We start from the raw sequence: 26,047 nt of genomic DNA on the forward strand, positions 1-26,047 counted from the left end.
TACATCTGGAGGGAGCTGGCCTCTACCTTAACCTTGTAAGGTCCTTTACGTTCCACGTGCACATTTTTTTTTTCTTTTGGATGCTAAGAGTTTATATCGCAGAATTTAAGTAATTCGGGTTTTTTGTCTTTGGAAATTAAAAGTTCTGATATAGAAATAGTATGTGTATGTAAACATTTATTTAACCATTTATTGACTACTTATCCTGTGCCAAGGTTGCTTTTTGCAGTACATAAAGTGTTTGTGGTCATGAAGTTTACGTTCTGGTGAAGGGTGGTGGTATATACCACCCTAATATATGTCTGTAGGTGTTGAGGGTGTGCCGCTCCGAAATAAAGTGCTTTGGCATATTTGAACTGTAGGCACTTGCAAAACAGCAAATGCACGGACAAGCTTTTCTCTGAATGCTGACCTCTCCCCCTCCTTATCTGCCTAAAGACAGATCCTCCAAAAGGAACTTGTCATAAATCCCCTCCCCAGGAGTTCTGAGTGTAGAAGTGGACACCACATCCAGGCAAACTTTTGTCACAAACTCTCAGGTCTCCCATCAGTTCTACGGATTCATTCTTCTGTCCTAAAAATTACTCTCCCCTAAGAGGCCTACATTGCACCTGCTCTTCCTGTTAAAATGGTGTAACAGTTAAGCTTGAATTCTAAGCAACCTCAGGGAATGACTAATTTTTCCCTAGGTCTCTCCCAGGCACACATGAAGTGTACATGTTGATAAAACCATTCCTTTCTCTTGTTAATCTGTCTTTTATTACAGGGGACTCAACCATGAATTCAGAAAGGTAGAGGCAAAGTTATTTTGTACCTTCTACAGCAGCGGTCCCCAACCTTTTTGGCACCAGGGATCGGTTTTGTGGAAGACAAATTTTTCCATGGACTGCGGGGTGGGAGGGAATGGCTTTATAGCCTGCCACCAGATGCAGCTTAATTGTCATTTGCCATTTACTGATACGGTTTTGATATGAGTCTGCAAGCAACTGATTTATTGTGGCCTCTGTGCAGTCAAACCTCTCTGCTAATGATAACCTGTATTTGCAGCCACTCCGCAGTGCTAGCATCACCGCCTCAGCCCCACCAGAGATCATCAAGCTTTAGATTCTCCTAAGGAGCATGCAGCTCAGATCCCTCACTGGCACAGTTCACTGCACGGTTCACTCTCCTGTGAGAATCTAATGCAGGCAGGAGGCAGAGCGCAGGTGGTAATGCGAGCTAAGGGGAGCAGCTATAAATGCTATAAATGAAGCTTCGCTAGCCCACCTCCTGCTGTGCCACCAGGTTCCCAACAGGAAACAGGCATGTTCTGGTCTGTGGTCCCTGGGTTGGTGACCCCTGCTCTACAGTAGTCAGAAGGACTTTTGTGGGAACTATTTGAGCAGAGACCCAATAGGGGAAAGAAAACGTATGCTTAGAGTGTTGGGGGTTAAGCAAGCATGCCAAGAACTAAAGCCCTGTCAGTGAGGAGAGGGGATTGGTAGGTGAGGTTAAAGAGGAAGCCAAGGACACTGCTAAGAACTTGGGATTTAATTTTTATTGTGGTAATAACATTTGTTTTTAACCATGTTTCAGTGTACAGTTCAGTGGCATATGGTACATTACATTGTTGTGCAACCATTGCTACTGCCTATCTCCACCATCCATCTTCTTCATCTTCACAAAGTGAAACTCTGTTCCCATTAAAACTCCCCATTCCCCCCTTCCTCCAGGTCCTAGTAACCACTATTGTACTGTCTCTATGAATTTGATGCTGCTGGGTACTTTGTAAAAATGGAATCCTGTGGATTTGTCCTTTTGTAACTGTTTTTTTTTTTCACCTTGTAGAATGCCCTCCAGGTTCATCCATGTTGTAGAATGTGTCAGAATTTCCTTTTCTTTTAAGGCTAAATAATATTCCATTGTATATATAGCCCACATTTGTTTACCCACTCATCTGTTCATGGAAACTGGTCTTCATCTCTTCGCTGTTGTGAATAATGAAATATGTTAGAGTCCCTGCTCTCACTTCCTTTGGGTTATATACCCAGAGGTGGGCTTGCTTGATCATATGGTAATTTTGTTTAACTTTTTTTTTTAGATTTTATTTATTTTTAGAGAGAGGAGAAAGGAGGCAACCATCAATGTGTGGTTGCCTCTCGCACACCCCCCTCTGGAGACCTGGCCTTCAACCCAAGCGTGTGCCCTGACCGGGAATCAAACTGTCAACCTCTGGGTTCGCAGGCCCAGTGCTCAATCCACTGAGCAACAACAGCCAGGGCTGTTTACCTTTTTTGAGGAACTCTTTTCCACAACAACACAAGTGTTCTAATGTCTCCTCTTGCTGACTAATGATAGTTATTTTTTTATTTTATTTTTTAGAGAGGGAAGGGAGGGAGAAAGAGAGAGAGCGAGAGAGAGAAACATCAATGTGTGGTTGCTGGGGGTCATGGCCTGCAACCCAGGCATGCACCCTGACTGGGAATCGAACCTGCGACACTTTGGTTCGCAGCCCGCACTCAATCCACTGAGCTACGCCAGCCAGGTATAGTTATTTTTTTTTAAATCAGTTTTTTTTCAATCACATTTGACATACATTATTATATTAGTTTCAGGTATACACCCCAGTGATTAGACAATATATAACTTACTATGTAATCATCCCATTAAATCTTGCACCCATCTGTCACCATAGTTAGATTATTGACTATATTCCCCATGCTGTTCTTTACATCCCCATGATTATTCTGTAATATCCAATTTTTGCTTTTTTAAAGATTTTCTTTTTAGAGAGAGGAAGGAAGACAAACATTAATGTGTGAGGGAAACAGCGACTGGCTACCTCTCGCAGACCCCCAACTGGGGACTTGGCCAAGACCCAGGCATGTCGTGTCCTGACCGAGAATCAAATAGTGACCTTCTGGTTCACAGGCCAGCTCTCAGGCCACTGAGTCACACCAGCCTGGCCTGTACTTTTTAATCCCTTCACCTTTTTACCCATCCGTCCAACCCCGCTCCCATCTGGCAACTGTCAGAATGTTCTCTGTATCTATGAGTCTGTTTCTGTTCTGCTTGTTCGCTTGTTTTAGATTTCATTGTTGGTAGATAGGCATTTATTGTCATTTTATTGCTCATATTTTTATCTATTTTTCCCCTTTTCTTAAAGAAGACCCTATGACATGTCATGTAATACCGGTTCCGTCCAAACCAGTCCAGGTTCCCAGCGTGTGAAAGGGCAGCCTTCTGATGACTCTGGCCTCGGACGTCGCCTAACTGCCGCTGAAAGAGGGACCCCATCTGAGAGCAACCGAGCCTGCCTCCAGGCCCGAGAGAAGTAACATCCCATTGAAAGCAGTTCAGTTTTGGAGTGGTTTGTGATGTAGCAATAACCAGAACAGTAGCTTAGATGTTCTTAAAGCAGACTGGTAGATTGTCATCTGGGATACTTCTGTTTGGGAACTCTTCTGTGTTGTGTCCCATTTAATCACAAATCTTTGAAGGCAAAGGCATTTTTCGGTTTAATTTTTGTGGTTTAACCTACCTTTCTCATGTACTTCAATATTAAATACTTGGAACAATAAATGCTAAATTTAATATGGTTACCTCCATGCTTGTGTGTGTGTGTATATATATATATAAAAACAAACATATACATCTTTTTAACATTATAAGGAGCTATGTGTATACTAGTATCTTGGTGCTAAGTTCACTTTTGAATTACTTAGCTGATTATTTTAATGTAAATGTAATCAATTTCCACACTGCCACTACCACTTTACATAACACTGAAGATGCCATATTTTGATAATGTTTAGGGTGGGGAGGGTAAATGGTGAGTTGTAAGGGTCTACAAGGCAGGAAAAGGACACTTATTGTTTAAATGGAATGCTAACAATAATACTTCAGGTCGTTAACCAAAGTGAACACCACTGGTTCTTGCTATATAGCCTGTGATGAGGCTGATCATGCCAATGTTACTAAGAGGGGAGAAGCCATGATTAACTTTCGCCCCTAAGAACTTTGGACAATCAGTTTACAGACATTAAGTACCAGCCTCAATCAAAACATAAACTATCATGGGTACTAGAAAAAACTCAAAGAATATTCCTGACTTACACTAAATAAATGTTACAATCTTTTAAAAAAAAAGATTTATTTATTTTAGAGAGATGGGGAAGGGAGGGAGAAAGAGAGGGAGAGAAACATCAATGTGTGGTTGCCTCTAGCACACCCCATACTGGGAATATGGCCTGCAACCCAGGCATGTGCCCAGACTGGGAATCAAACCGGTGATGTTTTGGTTCACAGGCCTGCACTCAATCCACTGAGTTACACCAGCCAAGACCTACAGTCTTTTTTTTTAAAGATGTTATTTATTTATTTTTAGAAAGAGGGGAAGGGAGAGAGAAAGAGAGGACAGGAACATTAATATGTGGTTGCCCCCTTGCACATCCTCTACTGGGGAGCTGGCCCACAACCCAGGCATGTGCCCTGACTGGGAATCGAACTGGTGACCCTTTGGTTCACAGGCTGGCACTCAAGCCACTGAGCCACACTAGCCAGAGCTCTGTCATGGTTTAAAGGAGAAAAAAACTCAGATGAATTTTTATACAAGTTTTTATTTACAACTTGTTTAACAACTGTACACTTTTTGCAGCCTTGAAAACATTTTTGTACTTGAATGGGAAAATATAATTTGACCAAATCTTAACTTTATTCTTCATATACATATAATATATGCATACATATAAACATATACATATAATTAATACCATAACAAGTTGGCAGTCATAAAATTAAAATGAGTAAGTGATATCAAAAGGAAATACAATATAAGATTTCAAAGAAATTAAAAATATTCTGGTGGTTTCTTGAACTTTATATTTTTACAACTTTAGTAAAACTTTCTTACTGAGGTTCTCTACCAACTCATTCACCTCAGAAAAACTGAGAAAATCCACCAATCTAACAGACAGTAAATAGTTGGTAAACTTGGTAAACATGGAAAAATGCTTGGTTGCCAATGTTGCTAAATTTGTACTGACTCCTCTTGTAAAGTGAGAAATTTAGAGTCCTGTGTGGATTTCATTTTTGGACTACAATGACAAAGAATGAAATGTGAAATTATCAATAGTCAATCAGAAATAAGACTATACCTAGCAATATACTTTTTGCAAAGGCTAAACTTTGGTGGGTGACTACAGTGTCAAAACCAACAATTTACAGAACAATCAATGATACTTAAGACATGAGTATAAGGCTGTAGAGCTGGGGCTGTAATTGATACAACTCCACCTCTAATGTACTAAGGTGTTTTCCAGCTCATTGGAAAAGTTTAAAAAATACTGTAGGGGGGAAAAAGCCTCTTACTATCCCCAAATCTTTGACAGAACTTATTAATCAAAATAAGGCAAATTATTAGATATGTTTGAATTTTACCACTCATCATACAACCAAAAATTGGGTATTATAAATAGCAGGGCAATTGTCAAGCCATGAACATGGCAAAACAAAACAAACCTGAAAATGATTCTTCTGAGTACAAAGCATTCTGAATTACAAATAACCAGGAAGCAGCAAAGTCAGTGACAGCAACGACATTTTGGTGCTTCTGAGTTTTAAATAACTAAGGCTCTTAAAAAACAAAAGGCTACCACTGGAAGATTAGAAGGCCTCAAATCACTGATTGGTATTTATGTACAGTCATTTCCTGTGTTTATGCTAAAATGCTATTTCTTATTTCAAGCATGTTGAAAATTTCCCTTAATATAAGTCTGTGTAGAACACAGTAAATTAGGCCACCAAGAAAATAAAAAACTCAAATTACACCATTTACTTATGTGATCCTGAATGACAATGTTTCATCATAATTTGCTTAGAATTTGATACTACTGGAACAAGTCTGTTGCTTGATAAAACTTCTTAAAAAGAAGAGAAAAAGCATCATGAATTCGTAACAGGATGGTTTAAGTAACAAACTGAATTCAAAAGAATTATGATTAGTCTCTTATTTTCATTAAAAACCTCAACAATGTATTTGTATAGATCTTTTAATTATGTTAAGTGCATTAGTAACAGGCCAAGTAAATTAATAAATATTAAAAAATGTTTCATTCACTAAGTCACTGGAATAAAATGTTTGCTTCATACATTAAATTTAACTTGATTCACTATTCAACTTGTTAAGAGCAAGAAACTGAAGAAAAACAAAGAAATTATTTGGATATGATGTACTTTAAGGTGGAAGATAATCAAATATGATCTTAGGGATAGAAAAAAAACTGTTGGCAACTTTCATTAGCTCTATATAGATTTAAATGTAACCAAATAGAAGAATATGGTGTTTATCAAATTTTTACTAATAAATAAGCATTCACCAGTTTCTGTTCAATAAGTGTAAACTATCATCAATGTTAAAGCACTACATAAAAACTCTTAAAGATACTAACTTAAGACTTATGAAATGATTTAATTATGTTACTTGAAAAGTAAAGTGCTGAGAATCTGCTTAAAAATATATATTGAAAATTAGTTTTAAAGAATGGGGTTTTGATTTTTCCAAGGTTTTTAAAAGGGCTGAGATTAATTTTAATAAGAAAAATAGCTTTATTCAAATCAACTATTGCAGTAAAATCTAAGAGCTATCGTACATGAATCGAACACCTTTGTTGTGTCCTTATTTTACCTTGCGGATGACAGCGCTGGCGGAAAGCACTGTCTGCAGGGACGAAAATGCTCTAGATCTGTTCTGTCCAGCATGGTGACCACCGTCCAAGTGCGGTCACTGAAGTACTTCAAGTGTGGCTGGGTGACTGGGGAACCGATTTTTTATTTAATTTTAACCTTAATTTTAATTGTCACGGGTCAAGCAGCTAATGAATCGGACAATGCCAAGTCTAAAATCTACTCTTGTCTAGGTTAACAAGAAGTCAATGGGTGATAAAGACAATCTGAAGGAAACCTATCCATTCAACTACTAATTGGTAGACATCCATAACATGGTCTGTCCTCAAGTGTGTACACATGCACTCACACATGCGTGTGTGGTTTTCTGTGTTGGGAGGACAAAGTCCAGCTCTCCTCTCCAAGGTTGGCGTCTAGACCTGCTTTTCCATGTTGCTCTCTTCTAGGACCTGCCTGGGCAGAGCCCATGAGTCAGATGTGGGGACTGCAGAAGAAAAACTACAGAAACTTTTCACACTGTAAAAACCTTTCTCTCATCTGAAAACAAAATGATACAAAACTAAGAAAATGTCCTCACGAGCAAATCTTCCTATTGTTTGGCAGTAATCATGTGTTGATGCTTATGTAACAACAACTATTTTGGTACTTTTTGACTATGATTTGAATACTGCTATATTCCAGTTACAAATGGCAGAGTCCTAAATCTTAAAAACATCCCTTAGTAAGCCAAAAGCTTTGCTGTATTTGAACTCAAGAAAATGATCAGCTTCATAAAGTATATCTGTTATAACAGAACTAATAATATTTCCGTACTGTTCTGCCATCTTTGGGGTCTGCCTTTTCCCATCACTCCACCCCAACCACTTTCCAGATCCTCTGACTTAACAGCTCATGGAACTTGGCTTTCTTTCTTCTGCCTTTGGGTGTATGCAATGATGAAGAAACTACGAATGTTAAGGACAGTTTGTAGGTTTGTATTTTAGGCGACAGGAAAATTAAAGGTAAGAACATCTTTTGATTCACCAGAAGATTATTCACGTTTTACTGCTCCAACTCCAGAAAACAACGTTTCAAGGGCATTTATGTGAGAGAACTTCGTTTCATTAGTTATTAACTTACATAAGTTTGATTAATGTGAAATATAAAATGTAATTCATGCCTAGTAGCCCCAACCCAATTTCAAATACCTCTCCAGACTTAGAACTTCAGATCTGACTTTAAAAATTTCAGGAAGAGTACAAAGCCCATTTATTTGGGCAATCTTTTATATTTTTCTTAGTGAATTCTCCAAAATAGGGAAAAGAACCCCATTGGAAAAGATAAATAAAACATGCCACAGGAAGTTAAGGAAAATAATCATCTAATATTAGTAAAGTGCTGTGAATCTTGCAGTGAAGTATAAATAATACATAAATGATGAGAATAGTAAGTAATATCAAGACACTCAATTCTAATAGTGACATATACAAAATAAACACGACAGAGTGTATATACAGTAATCACTGAACACAGGTTGACAAGTACACCGAGAATAAACACGAGTCCCTTCTATTAATTTCACAATACAGTTACTAATTATTTTCTTTTGTCAATTTAGAAATCTCAAAAGTGATAATGCCAGCTCAGACGTCTCCCCTGTACATAATTAAAGCCTCAGCATGCTCTGGTAGTTTTCTTTTTCTCACTTTGAGATTGTTCTTCCCATGACATTTAACTTTTCCTTTAAGCTCTGAGTGGACAAAATGCAGGGTGTTCGATAACCCCAGGGACCCACCCCTTTGAGGCCATGGACACCCTCTCTGATAACTTCATCTTCAGATCCTAAACATCTCCTTCAGAGCCTGGTGGAAATGTATCAGGAACACAAGGGCTCGCCTTGAATATGTATTTTTAAACTATTTTTGCCTTGACTTTAAACAAATATTTCTGTGGGGCTACTATGTATAATCAAGGAGAACATACACTTGAGCCTATGGTTTGTAAACTGGCTAAAGCAGCAGATTGAGGTGACTGTAAGGAAGTTGGTAGCGATTTTCAGCCCCACAGATTTCTTCTCATCTTGTCAAATCACAGTATTCTTAACGACCTCAAATCACAACCTCAGGGTTAGTAATGGGTTAACAGTTTCAAAATGAAAACAGGTGTTTTCCCTTCCAATGATAACATATACAGTTAATATGGTGTGCCCAATTTATGCCCACTGAAGGGAAGGATAATTAGAAAATAAATTATACTTTTGTCTACTTTTTAATTGAATAATCACATAATAAAGTCAGAAATTTCATATAAACTATTACTTTAGAAGCATTTGTTAAGACTGTAAGTTTTGATTGTATTATACTTCTCTCTGCCTGGAAATGTTCTAGAACTAGGTCATTTCTTATCCCAATAATCCACTCTACTATCTAGGAATGAATTTGTCTTAAGAACAGTTCTGTTACTTTCTCAGACTTCTATCCTCACTTATATATGGCATACAAACTTATCTTACAGAATATTGTTTGAAAATGTTAAAAAAACAGAAAAATATTGAAAAGAGACATAATTGCTGATAGATAATTGTTAGAAAACATTTATAGGTTCCCCACAGTTGCCAAAACTCATATACTTGACATAACTAGGTTTGGGTCTCTAGTTTTTCCATAACTAATGTCCCTTCTCTATCATCTTAAGTGCAATGTAAAAAATCCAAGTGTATTTAAAGGTAGCATTAAATATAAATTTCATAAGTTTTTACATTAAAAAGATAATATATGTGAATTGGACTGATAAAGGGCTGTTTAAAAACAAAATAATCGGCACATGCTTCCCAAGAATATAATCAATGATGTGAAGGAAATGGATGTCATCACACCTGTACTGTCCCTCATTTTATAAAAAGGAAGCTAAATACCTATGCATCCATGATGGAAGGAACAGGTGAAGGGCAGAAATTAGCTGCGTAACACATTCTCTCATGTTTTTTAGGCTTCTGAGAAATGAATAATATTTCCTGCAAAACTAGACCCTAACATCACTGTGCTCAAATGAGACAATAAAACCATTTCAAAAGTTTCAATAAAAGGAACTTACACTACTTACTATTTAAGTATGCTTTATAGAAAGTAAAAACTAGGGTGGCAGATGCATCGAGAACGGCCTTCCTCACACACAGACTCCACGAGACAAACAGTACCGTCATTCCAGCGGCAGAGGACAGGCTCTGACACTGCTCTCTCGTTGTGATGGAGCTGGGCTGTGCGACCACCGAAACCAGTGCCCACCGACGGGGGGGAACCGCAGGAGAGATGATCATTACTGAATGGAAAACCCTTTTATCTTACAAAAACGTAAAAGTAAAAAGCATGCTAAAGTGATTTTAGAAGTTTCTGGTAGCCCATCCTACTTCTGTCGAGTACAGTGTTTCACCCTGCTTTGGGGCACCGCACCGGCTTCTCTGGTGGTAAGGAGTACAAAGCTACGTCAGTCAGTTCCACAGCCCTCTCTGGGGAAAGGGTCCCTTCATAACGTCAGGCTAAACAGTCAAAATATCCTTCCATACTTTAATGAACAGACAACAACAACAAAAAAAGTCCTATTTTGTCTTAATGTTGTTATTTTGCCCTTAGCAAAAGCAAGACGCCAGGTACTTGGCTGTCCCTGCAGGGTCACAGGTGTTCTGACCCACGTGTCTGTGATCTAGCTGGCTTTGTACTACCTGTGAGATGGGGATGTCTTTTCGGATAGAGCTCACATGTTCCAACTGAAGACAATTGTAACATTCCTGGAGTCTGAGATATGGATAACTGGAGATTGAATGCAGAGAGTTAAGATAATTTCAAAATTTGTATTTTTGTTTCAAGATAATTCTTATACCAGGGTAAAGGTTTTCAAGTTTTTAGCATGGCTATCTTGAAAGAGGATGCCTACCTGGGCGCAGGAGGCTCTCAGAAATAGCTCATCAGTTCGCAAGCCTGGACAGAACTGCTCTGGACAAGGAGACGTGGGGAAAGTAGAGCATAAGTGACGTGTCTTCAACTCAGCTTTCACTTCCAACTTACTGCTCATCTACTTGACAGCATGAATTTCCATACCTTTGTGAAAACTAATGAAGTGTATATACAGGCTTATGTCTCTGGCTGGATAACATTTAGCTTAATTTTGTACAATTGAGCTTTTATTATATAATTCAAATAATAAAACCTCAATGAAATTATAGGCAATGCTTCCTTTTATAATCTAAGTATCCCATTAAGCCAATTTCACTAGGCTATGGCTATCTAATAGAAATAATTCAATCTTGATCAATTTTGGAACATGGGTCTTTTATTTTGGGACTTCTTTTTCTTGGTTATTAACAAGTGATTAGGCAAATTATAAAAAGATATGGATGAAATTTTGGAAGTTCTTTTAAGTACAACTGTATTATTCATTCTCTTTTTAGATGTGGTAAACTACAATATTTGCTGGATTTTTCCCCCATTACGAACTTCTTAAATATACACTGAAGAACACAAATGTTATGCTTTACTATTCCTTAGTTTACTTTGTATTTCCTTAACACCTGATTGGAAGGAAAACAGCAAATACGCTTTTTGTTTATAGGAACATGGGCACTAGACTGATGGACCACCTCGGCCTAATGCAGTAGCACTGTACTCACTCCACTGCGGAGGCCAGGACTGGCTCCGCCTCCCGAGCGGACTGTCCTGAAGCGCCTGCGTCTAAGGAGTCAGTGAATGAGCAGCGCAGCATAGCGCGCAGCTCAATAACGTGCCCAGGGTCTTTTACCTTCCTGCAGACCGTGCATCGTCACACACTTCCTGGGAAATTATTAATCATTACAGAAGAAAGAAATTTCATAAATCCTCCCCAGAGGTGGACAAGAGAAATAGAGTTGTCACTGTTAGGGCTAAGTTTTATTCCTGTCTTTCTTAAAAAATATCATAGAATGTTAGTAATATAATTTCTTCTATATAATGAAAGTAATATACTAAACCTTGAAGGTAAAGGAGAGTGAAAGTTATGAATGTAAAATACCAAAATAATAGCATGCAACATGCTGAAGAAGAAGAATAATAAGGAAAACATCCTTTAAAAGGCTGGTACCTCTCCAACCCATTTAGAGAAGTGTATCTGAGCTGGTGGGTGGGCTGGAGATCAGGACTGGGCAGTAAATAATTAAGAAGTACAATTAAATCCTCTTATCTTACGGGGATACAATCCTTTTAATAAATAGTTCATAGACTCTTTTATGTTCATCTACCTTATTCTGTGGGTATAATTTCCCAATTATTTTAATTTTACCAAGGTTAGTGTTCACACTCTGTTTTAAAACAGTTGGCCCCTAATGCTATTTGTAAAATGAGGGCTGGGAGTAAGAACCGCCCTAAATGGGTTTTGATCTCTTATTGTCAAAACTTTCTATGTTGATTAGGTCTGCTTAGCCTCCTGAAACCCCACACTGTACTCTACTCACGTGGTTCTCTCCATTATTATAGTTCTTCCTGCTTTATGGTCATTTCAGGCAGAAGCATTCACGCTGTGCTTAGGCTTCTGTTCTTAGTGTAAAATTAGCACAATGCATGAAGTCAATTCTGTGTATATTCTAATACTTTCTTCAAGTCCGATTTCTGAGGGCAAATGAAAACACTACTAATTTTTAGGTCAATTTTCTTATAAAAATGGAAGAGTTTAAAATCAAACATTTGAATATAGTGTCTGAAAATTCTCAATTACATTTAGCTTGATTTAAAGTTACTAATTTGTATTTAATATCCAGAACTAAATGAAACCTGAGCTTCTAAACAGCAAGTACAATGAAATAAAATCCTCTTATTAGGTGACCTATCTAAAAACAAAAACAAACAAAAAATTGATCTAATTTAAGTAATGTTTTGCTTTTTTAAAAAATGGGCTATAGGGTGCAATTAAAAGGCTGGAGGGAAGCTTAAATATAAATGGGGATCAAACACTTAAGTCGACATGGAAAGTCAGGCAGAGGCATTTCATTTTCAAATAAGTGATTCTGTACATTTATATAGCACCTGCTGTAGTCAAAGTGCTTTACAGTCATTATTACATGACAACCATTTACCAATGTAAATAAACATGGTTTACAATCAACCCATAAACATATCTAAGCATTTTGATGCAACCAAATACCTAAGAGAATCTGTTGAGTAGCAAATTCTTGGACTAATACATAGAATTAAGAAAAAATGTGAAAGAGACCTATCACAACATCACATGTAAGAAGCCACTTATTGACCTTAATGACTGATATTAAGATGTTAAGTATTAGGAAATATTGAGAAATAGAAGTATTTATATTAACAAGTAAGTAACAATGAGATGCAAGTCAAAAAGGAAGTTGCCCCGAAGGTGCTGCTATTACCTGTAAGCATATAAAAAATAGGTCTCTAAGATGTGGAGGCCAATTGAAACTAGAGTACCAGCCACACTGCCAGAATCTGATCCTCAGGTACTGTGGTATTCCAAAACAAGGAAAAAAATTAATGCACTGCCTGATTTCTTCTCTTCTGTAATTTACCCCCTAATAACCTAACCAATGCATTCACTTCCGCCAGCAACAAGATAGCAGGAAATAATAAAATTCTGTGTATTTATGTTTTAAAAATAGTTTCCAAATCTTCGAACAAATTTAATTTCCTATAAAACAATGTGAAAACTAATTTTTTCCCTCTAAATAATTGTATCAGGTGCCCTAGGTAAGGTCTACTTAGCACCTCTGCCAATGTATTTATGTCTTTGCAAAAAGTGCACTTGCCAACCATTCATTTTATATAGTAAATATGCAAGTTATTTGAAGTGCATTTGGAAAACAATTGAAAACACAGATTAATATATAAAGATTAATTCCCTTTAAACAAAGACATTCTTGTAAAGCATGGTAACACAGAGGCACAACAAAGAATATAAATTGTATATCAATTATTGGCAGAAAATCTAATTCATTACAAAGCTTACACCATTGGGGAAAGGACGTTTTCATACAAAGAAATGTACTACACTGTTATACAACACTTTTAATTGGGCATTTAAAATTTTTTGGCACATTAAAAGAAACTGAAAAGACTACAAAATAAAGAACCAAGAAACTAAAACATTATAGATACAGAGAGAAAGTCCTCAAATGAGAAACAAGTAATTAACACAGAAAAAACATTAGCTGGCTGAATTTCCTGAAATGGTGTTATGGATAACAGAAGTATGTTTGAATGCAGGGTGTTTTTTGTTCAAATAGCAAGACTTGTCTACCTTGCTGTGGCTGGTTGAACATGGCCGGGGTAAGACCTTCTTGTGCTGGTTGCTTGTCTTTGCCTGGCCAGAAATGACTGCCCTGAACCTGTACTAGCAAGTCTGTCTTCAGCTGCCTTTTTATGCAGAGTCATTCCCTGTATCACACAGAAAAAAAAGGTAATCAATTAAAAAATAGTGGACAATTTCACAACAATTTCGTCATGCAGATTTTTCATCATCTTTGCATCACAAGGCACAATTAGCAATGTTAATTCTGCTCATTACAGATTAAAATTTTATTTACATTTCAATTCCAACAATTAGGTACACATCTTCCTTTGGAAAAATTAAGGCTTGATTTCTGAATTGACAATAACCCAAACAATAGATAACAGAGACAGATTTTTGGAATACAGTACCCATCCTCAATCATACACACTTCCCTTTCAAATCAAAGTATGAAGTGATTTTCCAAGGAAGAAAAAGTGCAGTTGATCGGTAGCAGTTGATTCACAAGGGGTTGTGGAAATCACAGGGCGTACTTAGAATGGAAAACCACAAGTACATTTGCTGTTTCTTAAGGTGGAAAGGCACACTGGGTACAATACATACCAGGACACTGCTCTTCTTCACTTCAGGCGGACTTGTATTCTCAAACAAATTAAGATAAATTCCTGCCAGCCCAAAACAGAGGGCCCAATAGGGAGCAGGGGGTCTTTGTTGAAGACTGGAGGATGGTCTACTAGCTTAGAAGGGAGAGGAACCACAGTTGCAGGGCCCAGAGCACCTTAATAGGAGGGAAGTAACCTCTGGGGCGCACTCTCTAAACACAGAGGAATAACCACAATGACCAGCCTATCAGTAGATGAGGACAAAAGTGGTTTTGGTATTCATTTAATGAGTCAGAGAAGAGCCCTCACTGGACAAACATTAAGTAAGCATTGAGAGGGCTGTTTAATCTCACCAGTGCCTGGAGACGAGTAAACTGATGGGAGATAGTGGAAGGCAGCAAAGAATGAGCAGCTGGGAGCCAGGAGGAGAGTTGGGCAGAGAGCCGAGCTGTGTGAAAAGTCACGCAGCCTTCCCAGAATGCACTGGACAAACCAGCACAGAAAACAGAAGACTAAAACGCAAGTCTTCCTATCAGTAGTTAGTGTCTAGGAAAAACGTTAGTCATGGCTTTGCATTTTTAATAGAATTGCAGTCCACCATATATACCTAAATACATTAACAGATTCCTCCATTCTGCCTATAAGAAAATCCAGCACAGCCTTTTCATTCAATTTGAAATCAAAGCATTTAAGGATCTGAATAAAATTAGCAAATATCTATTGGCAATCTTTATTTATTAATTTGGTTACGCATATTAACAATTACATTTTATTTAAAATATACTGTTTTTAATAGAATTTAAACAATAAAAAATACTCTTTTTTCACTTTTGCATTTCAAGCAACTTATTCAAATTCTTCATACACTTTCAAGATCTCAGTATCCATCAGAAGGCCGTTCTCTGAGACACTTAATACCCTGCCCAGCACTCATCATCTTCATTTCAGGTGAGTGAGATGCAGAGCCTCTGAATGTGTGTGTGAAGCTGTGACTGGCTATCTTATCTGAACATACCTGGTATGACTCTCTCTACTCAGCGTTATTCCTTCCCTCTCTGGAGAACTGAAAATTAGGACTATTCTTTAATACTGTTCACAGGATAAATACATTTAGTTCCATAAAAAACACAATTGTGAAGTCATCAAAAGCAGTCAAGGATTTGAAATTACCAATAAGGATGGAGGGGCAGAGCTCCAAGATGGCTATTGCTAACTTTAAGAAGGATAAAGAGCAAACAGAATGAGTGGAGTCAAGATTGGTTCCCAGAGAACTTCCTTAAATAGTTATTTTCCTATTAAAATTTGTTTAAAACTTACTGGCTTTAGAGAGGAGGGGAAGGGGGAAAGAGAGAGAGAGCGAGCCAGCGAGCACCAGCGCGTGAGCACCAGTGAGGAAGCTATTCCACTCACTGCTGCACTCACGGGCTGACTCCTGCATGTGTCCTGACCTGAGGGATCAAACCCGCAGCCTTGGTGGGTATCAGGATGATGCTTGAACCTACTGGGCTACCTGGCCAGGGCTCCATTTTTTAATGTCCAAGAAACCTGTATTTGTTAACAGTAATAGTATTCTAAAGCCAATGATTTTCTCTTTTTTTTTAAATTGTGATAAAATCTTAAACATGTGGTTTTAACCAAAGCAAATATAAGTGTAGACATATCATGAAATTGTGTAAATTTTTGACAAAGATCACATCACATAATTAGGAGGCCTGGGCACTAACCTTTAAGACACAGTATCGACTAACTGTAACAATGGTATTGTGCCAGTAGCACAACTATAAGGTCAAAGAGGGTTGAAGAAAGGAATCTGGTTTAATTTCCTTTCTCAGGCAACTAACATTTTGAAAAGTGGTCTTACTGGGAAAAAGGACAAAGAAGAAAAAGAAGACAAAATGTTTAGGAAAAAAGTATAGCATTCTTCAAAATCCACAGCTATTCATATTCATTAAATCTTATTGAAGCCCAGAATGTTGATGAGCATTTATTTTCCCCTGAAATACTTCTAAAGTTTGTGTGTGCACTGAAAAACCCAATTTCAAAGCCTCCAGTCGTTCAGGGGCTAGCCACCATAAACATTTTCCAAACCTTATAAGACAGCTACACTATATTCAGTGTAAGTACCACTCCTGCAAAGACACTGAAATAGTCTCACAAAAGTAACATCAGTATTTAGATATTATCCAAGTCCCTTTCCCCTAGACGAAAACGGTTCTGAGAGAGAGAAATCAGACTGTCATTTATCTTTCCATTCTGTAGGGATAATGATGTGTTTACAATGCCCTATTGCTGTGTGTGGTGGTTCTCCTTTCTGCTTTCTGGTCCTAAGGTCAGCATTAAAATTGTTAGTGTGTGTTAGGACAGCAATTACTTTCGGATCCACTGGGCAGAATTACTTCTACAGCAGAGGTGTGTAACAAACATGCCACACTCGCTGAACCCTGCAGTGTTCTGAAGGTCACTGTCTTACCATGTTGTACCAGGCACTGACGATGTATTTCTCCTCCATCTCTCGCTGACTCTTTGTTTTCTCATATTCTTTCTAAAAAAACAAGCACAGAGAAACAAGTAGAGATGAAAAACAATTCCATATCAGTGAAACAGTCACAATTAACTGTCTAAATTAATGGAGACAACAGCACATAAAGTCTTCTAGAAAAAAGAATAGAAAATCCAGCGCCCTATTGTACAAGTACAGTGAACTACCTCTAATGAATGGAACTGTCGGTCCCGTTCCTGAAGCTGGTTTTTCAGAGCTTGTATTTCTGGTGCTGCTCCTTGGTTCTGTTTAGGATCTAAAGTACGGATAACCTGTGAAAATTAACAAAGGAAAAAATTTAAATCTCAAACTGAAGAATGTAACATCTAAGGAAGTACTTATTTTTGAAAAAAATGGAAGATAAACCTTATGAAAATGAAACTTACAAGGATACCTTAAAATTTGAATGTATGAAATAATATTCAGTTATTGTAACCTTTTTAATTACGGAAAAGAATCAAGTCTAAGGAGTCACTGTCACTTGAAATGAACATGTTTTACTGCCGCAAACACTACCGACAGCTGTCGGCCCTCCCTTTCCTCCGATTTGGGTCGGCCAGCCCTCTGCCTCTGACAGCACGTGTACTTAGTAAGAGGGTCCTGATGGTTTAAAAGCCTGTCATCGTGACCCATCTCTTCTGCCAGTGGCTCGGTTTATGCGTGGGCATGTGATGCAGTTCCAGCTGGCCAACTACAGACCTTCTGGGAAAGGTATTTTTGCTTTATGGCCCAACAGTTCTACCACCAAAAATAACCAAACCCACAGAAAACTTTGAAACAGCAGAACAATAAAAACCCATTTCCTTTAATACAGATTCGCCAATTACTGTACTTCCACACTTGATTTCTCTTTCCCAATCCAGGACCCAAAGATTAATGTATTACATTGGTCCTTAGATCCCTTTGGGCTTTTAAAAATTACAGCAGTCCCTTTGTGTCCCCCACGCCCCACCCACTCTAACGCCTATTTCTTTTTCATGACACAGACTTTTATCCAGACTCTGCATTTATCTGATGGTTTCCTGAAAGTGTTGTCTAACTTCCTACAATAACCTCATTCTCCCTGGGACCTGAAAGTTAGATCTCGGAGATGGCTTAGACTCAGGTTAAATATTACAGGCAATGATACTCCATCAGAAGGCACAAGATGTGGCTGTCCTACAGTTAGTGTAGGTCATTTGATTAGCAGTTAAGGTGGTGAGTGCCACTTATTTCCCACATAAAGGTTCATTTTCTTCTTGGTAGTTGTTGTTCTTCTGCTTCTCTGTGTGAGGAGTCAGTGAAACACGATCAGAAAGTGAAATGACATGCCCACAAATGCATACTTACACTTTTAGCTTTCTCTAAGTATTTCTTATATCGTTCTTCCATTTGTTTCATTTCCTCTTCTTTCTTCCGTAGAGCTTCCTGTAATTCTTCAATTTTTAAGGCTGCAAATGAAACAGTAAAAAATAATTTTTTTTAGATTGTAACTTTAAAAATATTTCAACTAACAGTGAGTAGTTAATAGTTTTGAGAACCACTGATCTATTCCTACAATTCTTTAAAAAATAATTCATAATTCTTTTTATAAAAAACTTTTCTTATAAACAAAAACTCCAGTATGAAAACGCTTACATTAAAAATCACCCACTGATGGATGAATGGATACACAAAGGTGGTATATACATGAGATTGAATGTTATTCAGCCTTCATTCTGATACGTGCTATAAAACAGAGATATTATACTAAGTAAAAATGAAATACATCATGCTAAGTGAAATAAGCCAGACATGAAAGGACAAATACTGTTATGTTTCTACTTATACGAATAGAAATAACTGTAACGGTCAAATTCGCAGAGACAGCACACTGGTGGTGGCTAATGGGCTGGGGGCGCAGAGCTTCAGTGTGGGAAGGTGAGAAAGTTCTAGGGATGATGGTAGCTGCGGAACTCTACTGGGCAGTTGAGTAACTGTGCGTGGTTGCACAACGTGAATATACTTAATACTGAACTGTACGTCTAACATGGCTTAAATGGTCGTTTTTATGTTATATATATTTTATTGCAATAAAAAGGTACAAGTCTGTGTCTTGCTCCAACTTCCACGCAAAAGAGTTAGTGAAGTCATTAATGTACACATTTTATGTGTAAAAACTTCAAGAGAAGTAAAAGTTTGACTAACTTAGCATTCAATTACACTATGAAAATAATTTCATAAAATATTCATTAGCATCCATTGTTAAGGAAAAATACAACTATAATTAGAAACTTAAGAAATATTGTGAAGATGATTATATACTTTGTATAAATAAAGCAAATCCTTTAAAGGCTAGAATATGTCATAGGGCCCATTTCTAAAATAAACAGTTTTATATAAACTCATCCTTAGGATAATGTCAGACTAACCAACTTAAAACTATGCTAATTAGGAGAAACTCACAGCTGTGGTTAAACCTGGGCTCCAGATCTTCGATGATGGCCCTCTTCTTCTGCAGCTCGTTGTTGGCCTCATGCAGCTTCTCTCTGTGACAAAACACCGAACACCATGTCACCTGCTGGTATCGCGCATCTTTTTCCACTTGAAAAATGCTTATTTTTTATTTTTGGAATGTTTGCATAACACAGAATGCTACAAAACAAAGATGAAAAGACTAATCCGACAGAATTTAATAGATCTTTTAAATAAGTTAAACAATAGAGACAAAATCTGCGAGTTTGAAGCAGTCATTTCTTTTACATAAGCCCACACAAGAGGGCACAAAGAACTTGATCTTTATGTTTTCCCTGGGAATAATGGTATTGTAAAAATTAAGTTGAAAACTTTGCAGAGGTTTACAATGCAAAATCTTATTGCAAAGAGGTGAAGTTCTAAAAACAAGAACAGAAAGAACACTATGCCAACAGAAAAGAAGGATACAGCCCTGGCTGGCGTGGCTCAGTGGACTGAGCCCCGGCCTGGGAACCAAAGAGTCGCACAGTTTCATTCCCAGTCAGGGCACATGCCTGGGCTGTAAAAAAGGATACATGCAACTACATGGAGAGATAACACAGAATGTGGAACACAGAAGTCAGACACAAGAGGGCAATACGGAATTGTTGGGAACTGCCCTGCCTGGTATCAGAAGCTGTAACCCCTGCCAAGGATAAGGCTGAGGGAGTGGCCTTGGACCATAAGCCAGCAAGGAGACAAAAGCTTATCTCCCTGGCAGGAGCACTGCTTCTGCTGCTTCATTCATAACTGAACCCCAGTGCTTGGTCGGTTAGCCAATGACAGGTAAGATTCCCCAAGAGGGGAATGACTAAGACAGGCACGATCACATGGGAGGCCCCCAAGAAAGGACTTTGGGGGCTACAGCAAAAGGGGGTGATGGACCCTCGCTCCTCGGCTTTGACATAGCCTGAGTCCTCATCGTCTGGGAGAAAATCTCTTTATCTCTTGGCTGCCTTAGTTCCCTTGCCCCACCTAAGCCTGAAACAATGACAGGGTGGTGCAGCTCTGTGCTGAAAAGGGCGGGTTCCCCAGGTGATCAGGCTTAAGAAAATACATGTAAAATCCTGTGAAACCTGCTGTGTTTAGAAGGCTCTCAGTAGAATGATAAGGGTCCAGGGAAGAAGTAAGTTTGTTCCTTAAAGTTTTACAGCTCTTTGACCCTGACTCAAAATAGGCCCTCAGACTTCCTTGTTATCTATTGTTTGATCCTTACTTCCTAGCAATGAGTAATGAGCTTTTACCTGAATTCTTATTCAAACGAAACCAATAAAAAGCCTCTCCCGTAGGGAAACGGCACACTCTCCCCACCAGAGAGAGAGTGGCCATGGCGCCCTCCAGGAGACAGGGTGGCCAAGGTGCTCCCCACATGAGGAGTGGCCCTTATGCTCCTATTCCCCCACAGGACCTGGTAGTCTCTGTGTATGTTTTTTAGCATGTTTTGACAAACATACGCAGCGAGATGATACTGCTGGCCGGTATCATCCACACAGAATGAGCACATTTACATGAAGTTCAGAAAGTGACAAAACTAGTGAAAAGTGATTGAGAGCAGCACAGTGGCTACTTGGGGGATGTAATTAATCAATGAAAAGGGAGAACCAAAAATTCTGGTGGGTTGCTGGAAATATTCTATATGTTGATTTGGGTTACCTATGTATGTAGAAAAACGTTCATCAAGGTGTTTGTAGATGTAAGAATTAGGATTTGTAAGTACTTTACTGTATTTAAGCTATATTCCAACACAAATATAAAAAAATAAATTAACTGAAAGTTTTTTCCTGGTATTTATATATGTGTATTTCTCCCTATACACTAATTAGCATGGCATTCTGTGTTTTGAAAGAGAAAAAAAGGCTGTCAAAATATAGAAAAACAGAAAAAAGAGTACTTTGTTTTCTCTATTTCTAGTCTTTTGAATGTACAATAGAGTAATAAATCTTTTTCTTTTCAACAATTTCTTGAAGGTATGGCACATACATACATGCATACAGGGTGGGGTAAAAGATTTACAATGGAGTACACAAAACACAGACTTTATTCTTTGGTTATTATTTAATTACTGTATTATCCATATGAACTGTAAACCTACTTTTGCCCTACTCTGTATACACACATGCACACACACAAATTTATATAAAGAACAAGAAAAACTAAGTTCGGTGAAGAAACAAATTAAGAAACAAATTATCTCAGAACCGTGTTCCCCATCCTCTTTGCCAGAGGTCACCAAAATTCAAAATTTCAATCATTCCAATGATTTTTGTGAGATCTTTGTACTCCTAAATAATGCATTACTTAACTTAGCCCAATTTTTAATTTATTCTTTACTTACACTGTATGTATAATCCTGTGGTGTCTACCTTTTATTTAACATTACACTCCTGAGAGGCATCTGTGTTGTGTTAGCCCTGGTTTGCCCGTTTCTACCGCTGTATTAGTGTTCTGTTATTTGCACACACCACCTCATTCTATCCGTCATTTTATAACCAGGAGCGTTTATATTGTTTTTACTTTCTGTTGTGACAAACAACATTCTTCCATACTTTCCTCCATGTGTCTCCTGGTACGCTTGGACAACTGCATCACTAGGTATCCAGGGCAATGATTTTCTACTGGTAGCTGCCAGAATTTTAAAATATGCAATACCTGACTGTTTCGTCAGGGGCACTGGCCTCTTTTCCCTTAGACTGTCAAATAAAAAAATGACAGCAGCCAACACAACAACAGCTATTAGTCATATAACAGAGTCACGTCTTACTGGACAGGTTGCATAATAAGGTTGCATCTGATTGGTTAGTCCTTAGTACCAGACATCCTGATATACAAGTATGGACACCTGATTTTTTAAGTCACTTTGGAGCAAAAATGTAGGTAATTACCATCATTTTTTTTAACAAATCAAAGTTATACTGATTTTTTTGTCAGATCAGCAAAATATATATTTTTGGGTGTGCCAGAGAAGTTTAGTAATTAGTTTGTGTGTGCCATGAGATGGATGAGGAAGGTTGAAGACCGCTGATCAAGGGTACATAAAGGGGAGTGGACCTGTGGGTCACAGGGTACGTGCACGTCGTGGTGTAATCAGAAAACCGCTATACACTGCAACCAGCAGCACATGAGAATCACCAGTGCTTGGCGTCTTTGGCAATACTCGGTCCATCAGATTCTTGAACTTTACCAATCTGGTGTGTGTAAAATGGTCTCCATTGTTGTTTTAGGTTTGTGTAAGACTGACTGTCTTTTAAGATGTCCATGGGTCCTGTGACTGCCACAAAGACATGCTAAAGTCCTAATCCTCAGTACCTATGAGTGCGGCATTTGGAAGCAGGGTCTTTGCAAACGTAATTAGTTGAAGTGAGGTCATACTGGATCAAGTGGGCCCTGAGTCCAATGACTGGTATCCCTGAGAGCCATAAGAAGACACAGCCATCCAGAGAGAAGACTGCTGTGTGAAAATGAAGACAGAGACTGGAGTGATGCATCTACAAGCCAAGGGCTGCTGGCAGCCGGCAGAAGCTAGGAGAGGGGCCTGGAACAGATTCTCCCTTAGAAATTACAGAAGGAACCAGTCCTGTTGACGCTGTGATTTCAGACTTCTATTAGAGAATAAAATTATATTGTTTTTAGCCACCTAATTTGTGGAGGTATAACAACCACAGGAAATGAATACAGGCTTCATCTCTTAATAAATTCTTTTTGACGATTTTACCATGTCAATGACTGAACAATGACTGAACACAAAAAATGGTCAGACCATAGTTTTATGAAACAACAGGTATTGTATTTTTTCCAATAAAGGAATGGGAAATGAAGAGAGGACAGAGTTCAGCACTAAATCTTGACTCTAGGTCACAATGGCCAGGAGGTAACATTCTCTGTTCTAATACATTAAAATTCTGCCCACTGTTAGACTTGTCTGCAAGTGTTAGTTGCAAGGAGTATCTTACCTTCCCCACATTAAAAAAAAAAAAAGAAAAAAAAAAGCATGAGGTAAATTGCCAAACTGTGGAATTTCTGTCTGATCTCAGCAAAGTCAAACTTATCTACTGAATACCTGGTTTACTTAGTGTAACACTGTAATATTCTAACAGGCTGGCAATTCACGGCCACCCTGTACTCAATGTTTACAAGGAGAGTTTTGCTAGAAAGTGATAGGAAGGATTAAATTTGTTACTGGCTGCAAGAAAGTCATGAAACATTCCTAACTTGTCAACCTCAGCTAAAGATAAAGATGGATGAAGATTTATTTTTCATGAGAAAACATAATATTTTGAAATTTACTCCGTCATTTCAATTAAAAAGTCATGTTCAGATATGTCTGCAACTTAAGGAAATGTTTAATAATTTGCTATTGATAAGCTTTATAATACTTTTTATGAAACACAAAAGTCCTGTAAACCAAAAAGTTGTGGGTTCAATTCCTGGTCAGGACACATGCTTAGGCTGTGGGTTTGGTCCCTGGTCTGGGCACCTGTGAGAGGCAAACCAATCAATGTTTCTCTCTCACATCAATGTTTCTCTCTCCCCTCCCCTCTTCCCCTCTCTAAAAATCAGTAAGCATGTCCTCCAGGGAGGGAAAAAAAAATTTTTACTTAAAAAGGAACATTCAGCTGGCCATACTCCAGAGTCGGCAAACTATGGCTAGTGGGCCAAATTCAACTTGCTGCCTGTTTTTTTATGTAAAGTTTTATTGGAACAGACTAACATTTGTTTACATATTATCTAAGGCTACCTTCAAGCTACAACTACAGCGCCAAGGGATTGTAACAAAGACTATGTCTTGAAAATCTAAAGTAACTACTATTTGGCCCTCTACAAAAAAAGGTCTCTGGCTCCTGATCTAGAGTGTCTCAAACTCTTAACTAGGGTTATAAGTACTGTCACGAAGTTATAAAACCCACTAATCTCATTTGAAAGCAGCTCTAAAGCAGTCATTGCTTTGATGTGAGGCTCTTGGGTGGAGAAGACCCTTTAATATTAACATATGTCTTATAATGTTCTATATCTTCAAGGGACAGACAGTCAAGCCATTGCCTGGACACTGTAACCACCTAACGTAAAACACTTATTTCACCAAATAACAGAGAATGAACCTCAATAGCTTTTATACTTACAGATGTTCTTCAAGTTTCTTTTTTAGAAGAACTGACTGAAAATAGAAAATAAAAGTAATTTATTAACATTTTTACTACTAACAATTATTTTCTAAAAATTAAGAGCACAGTAGTAACTAACTCTGAGTAAGCCCTCAGTAATTTCTTTGGTCAAAGAGCTCAAAACACACAATGTACCCAAATTTATGTCACTTTGATAAGGGAGAGAGCAGCCTATAAGTGACAGCAATCACTATAAAATAACCAGAAGCTGCACATCTGAATTCTCTATTTATAGTCGGGAAAACAAACTAAAAAAGCCACTTATGTGCAGACATAATATCCTTGGGCTCTGGAGGCAGGTAGATTGTTAATAACAACAGGCTTTCCATAAGCCACTTTCTATACTGTTTTCCTCACTTCATGATGAAGTACGGAATCAATTTCCTTAAGGACTTAGGACTTAATCAGCAACTTACAAATATGCACAAATAATAGGTTACAAATAATTTATATGATGGTATGGGACTATGCAGGATTATAGCTACACAGAATTGAGTATGCTAGAAAATGCAGCTTTGACTGGGTATTTAAAATAAAAAAAAGTCTCCTAAAAAGGAGGAGATGAGAAGTGACCTAGAAATAGTCATAAAGAATACTGGCATCTATATAGGACCACTAGGTTTCATAGCTGAACTTAACACCTGTAAGGTACATATAATTAGTGAACTCTACAAAGCATTTCATTTTGAGATAAATGGTAACATAATTAATTCCATCAAACCCAAACAACAGGCTTATTAAACAAATTGTTCAATTAATCAATAGCAGTGATGAAGAGAAAAAACTCCACACACTAAGTTCCTTGATTTTCACTCACCCTATTTGATAATGATTACCATAACTATTATTTATTCAAGTCCATTCTAACACAGATCTGGAATATTTCAAATTCATTTCTTTGCTGGGTATGTTAGCTACAGCTAGATCAGTGGACCACCAAGACCTCTATCACTGCTTCCCCCAAATATAAAAAAAAGATAATAACCCCAGTAACTTCCAATTATGCTTGTTCCTTCTTTAACACACAGGGTAAAATGAAAATACTTTCTAAATACCTTAACTTTAATTTTGCACTTATGTTTTGATTAGGCTCTGCAAAACTAATTTTAACTGAGATAACACATAGTGAAAGAATGGTTTAATGAGGGGTTAATGTGCCAGGCACTGCACAAAAGCATGTCAAATACGTTGTCTCACGTTAACCCCACAACACCAGGTGCTGTTAGCCCGTCTGAGAGCTGAAGATGGTCAGACGGGGGTGACGGTCAGCAGTTTTCAAGGGGCAGATATCCTTTAAGTGTCTTGCCCGTGAAGCACACAAACCTCTAAGGCAGGTTATATTCATATGTTCATTTTGCATG

General features: G+C 37.9%; 1 protein-coding gene across 2 annotated transcripts in view; it reads right to left on the minus strand.

Annotated features, from left to right (window-relative positions):
• Window positions 1-4,580: 4,580 nt before the first annotated feature.
• HOOK3 (hook microtubule tethering protein 3) overlaps window positions 4,581-26,047 on the minus strand; it is an 87,124-nt gene continuing 65,657 nt past the window's right edge. For both annotated transcript variants that reach the window (XM_028526357.2, XM_028526356.2), the window contains 6 exons: window positions 24,645-24,679; window positions 19,480-19,562; window positions 18,385-18,485; window positions 17,223-17,327; window positions 16,987-17,058; window positions 4,581-14,060 (listed from right to left, as the gene is read on the minus strand). In XM_028526357.2, the coding sequence (XP_028382158.1) occupies window positions 13,920-14,060; window positions 16,987-17,058; window positions 17,223-17,327; window positions 18,385-18,485; window positions 19,480-19,562; window positions 24,645-24,679 (537 nt within the window). In that variant the 3' untranslated portion in view covers window positions 4,581-13,919. The remainder of the gene's footprint in view (window positions 14,061-16,986; window positions 17,059-17,222; window positions 17,328-18,384; window positions 18,486-19,479; window positions 19,563-24,644; window positions 24,680-26,047) is intronic.

The sequence above is a fragment of the Phyllostomus discolor genome, chromosome 11 (assembly GCF_004126475.2).
Source record: "Phyllostomus discolor isolate MPI-MPIP mPhyDis1 chromosome 11, mPhyDis1.pri.v3, whole genome shotgun sequence".
NCBI classification, from domain to species: Eukaryota; Metazoa; Chordata; class Mammalia; order Chiroptera; family Phyllostomidae; genus Phyllostomus; species Phyllostomus discolor.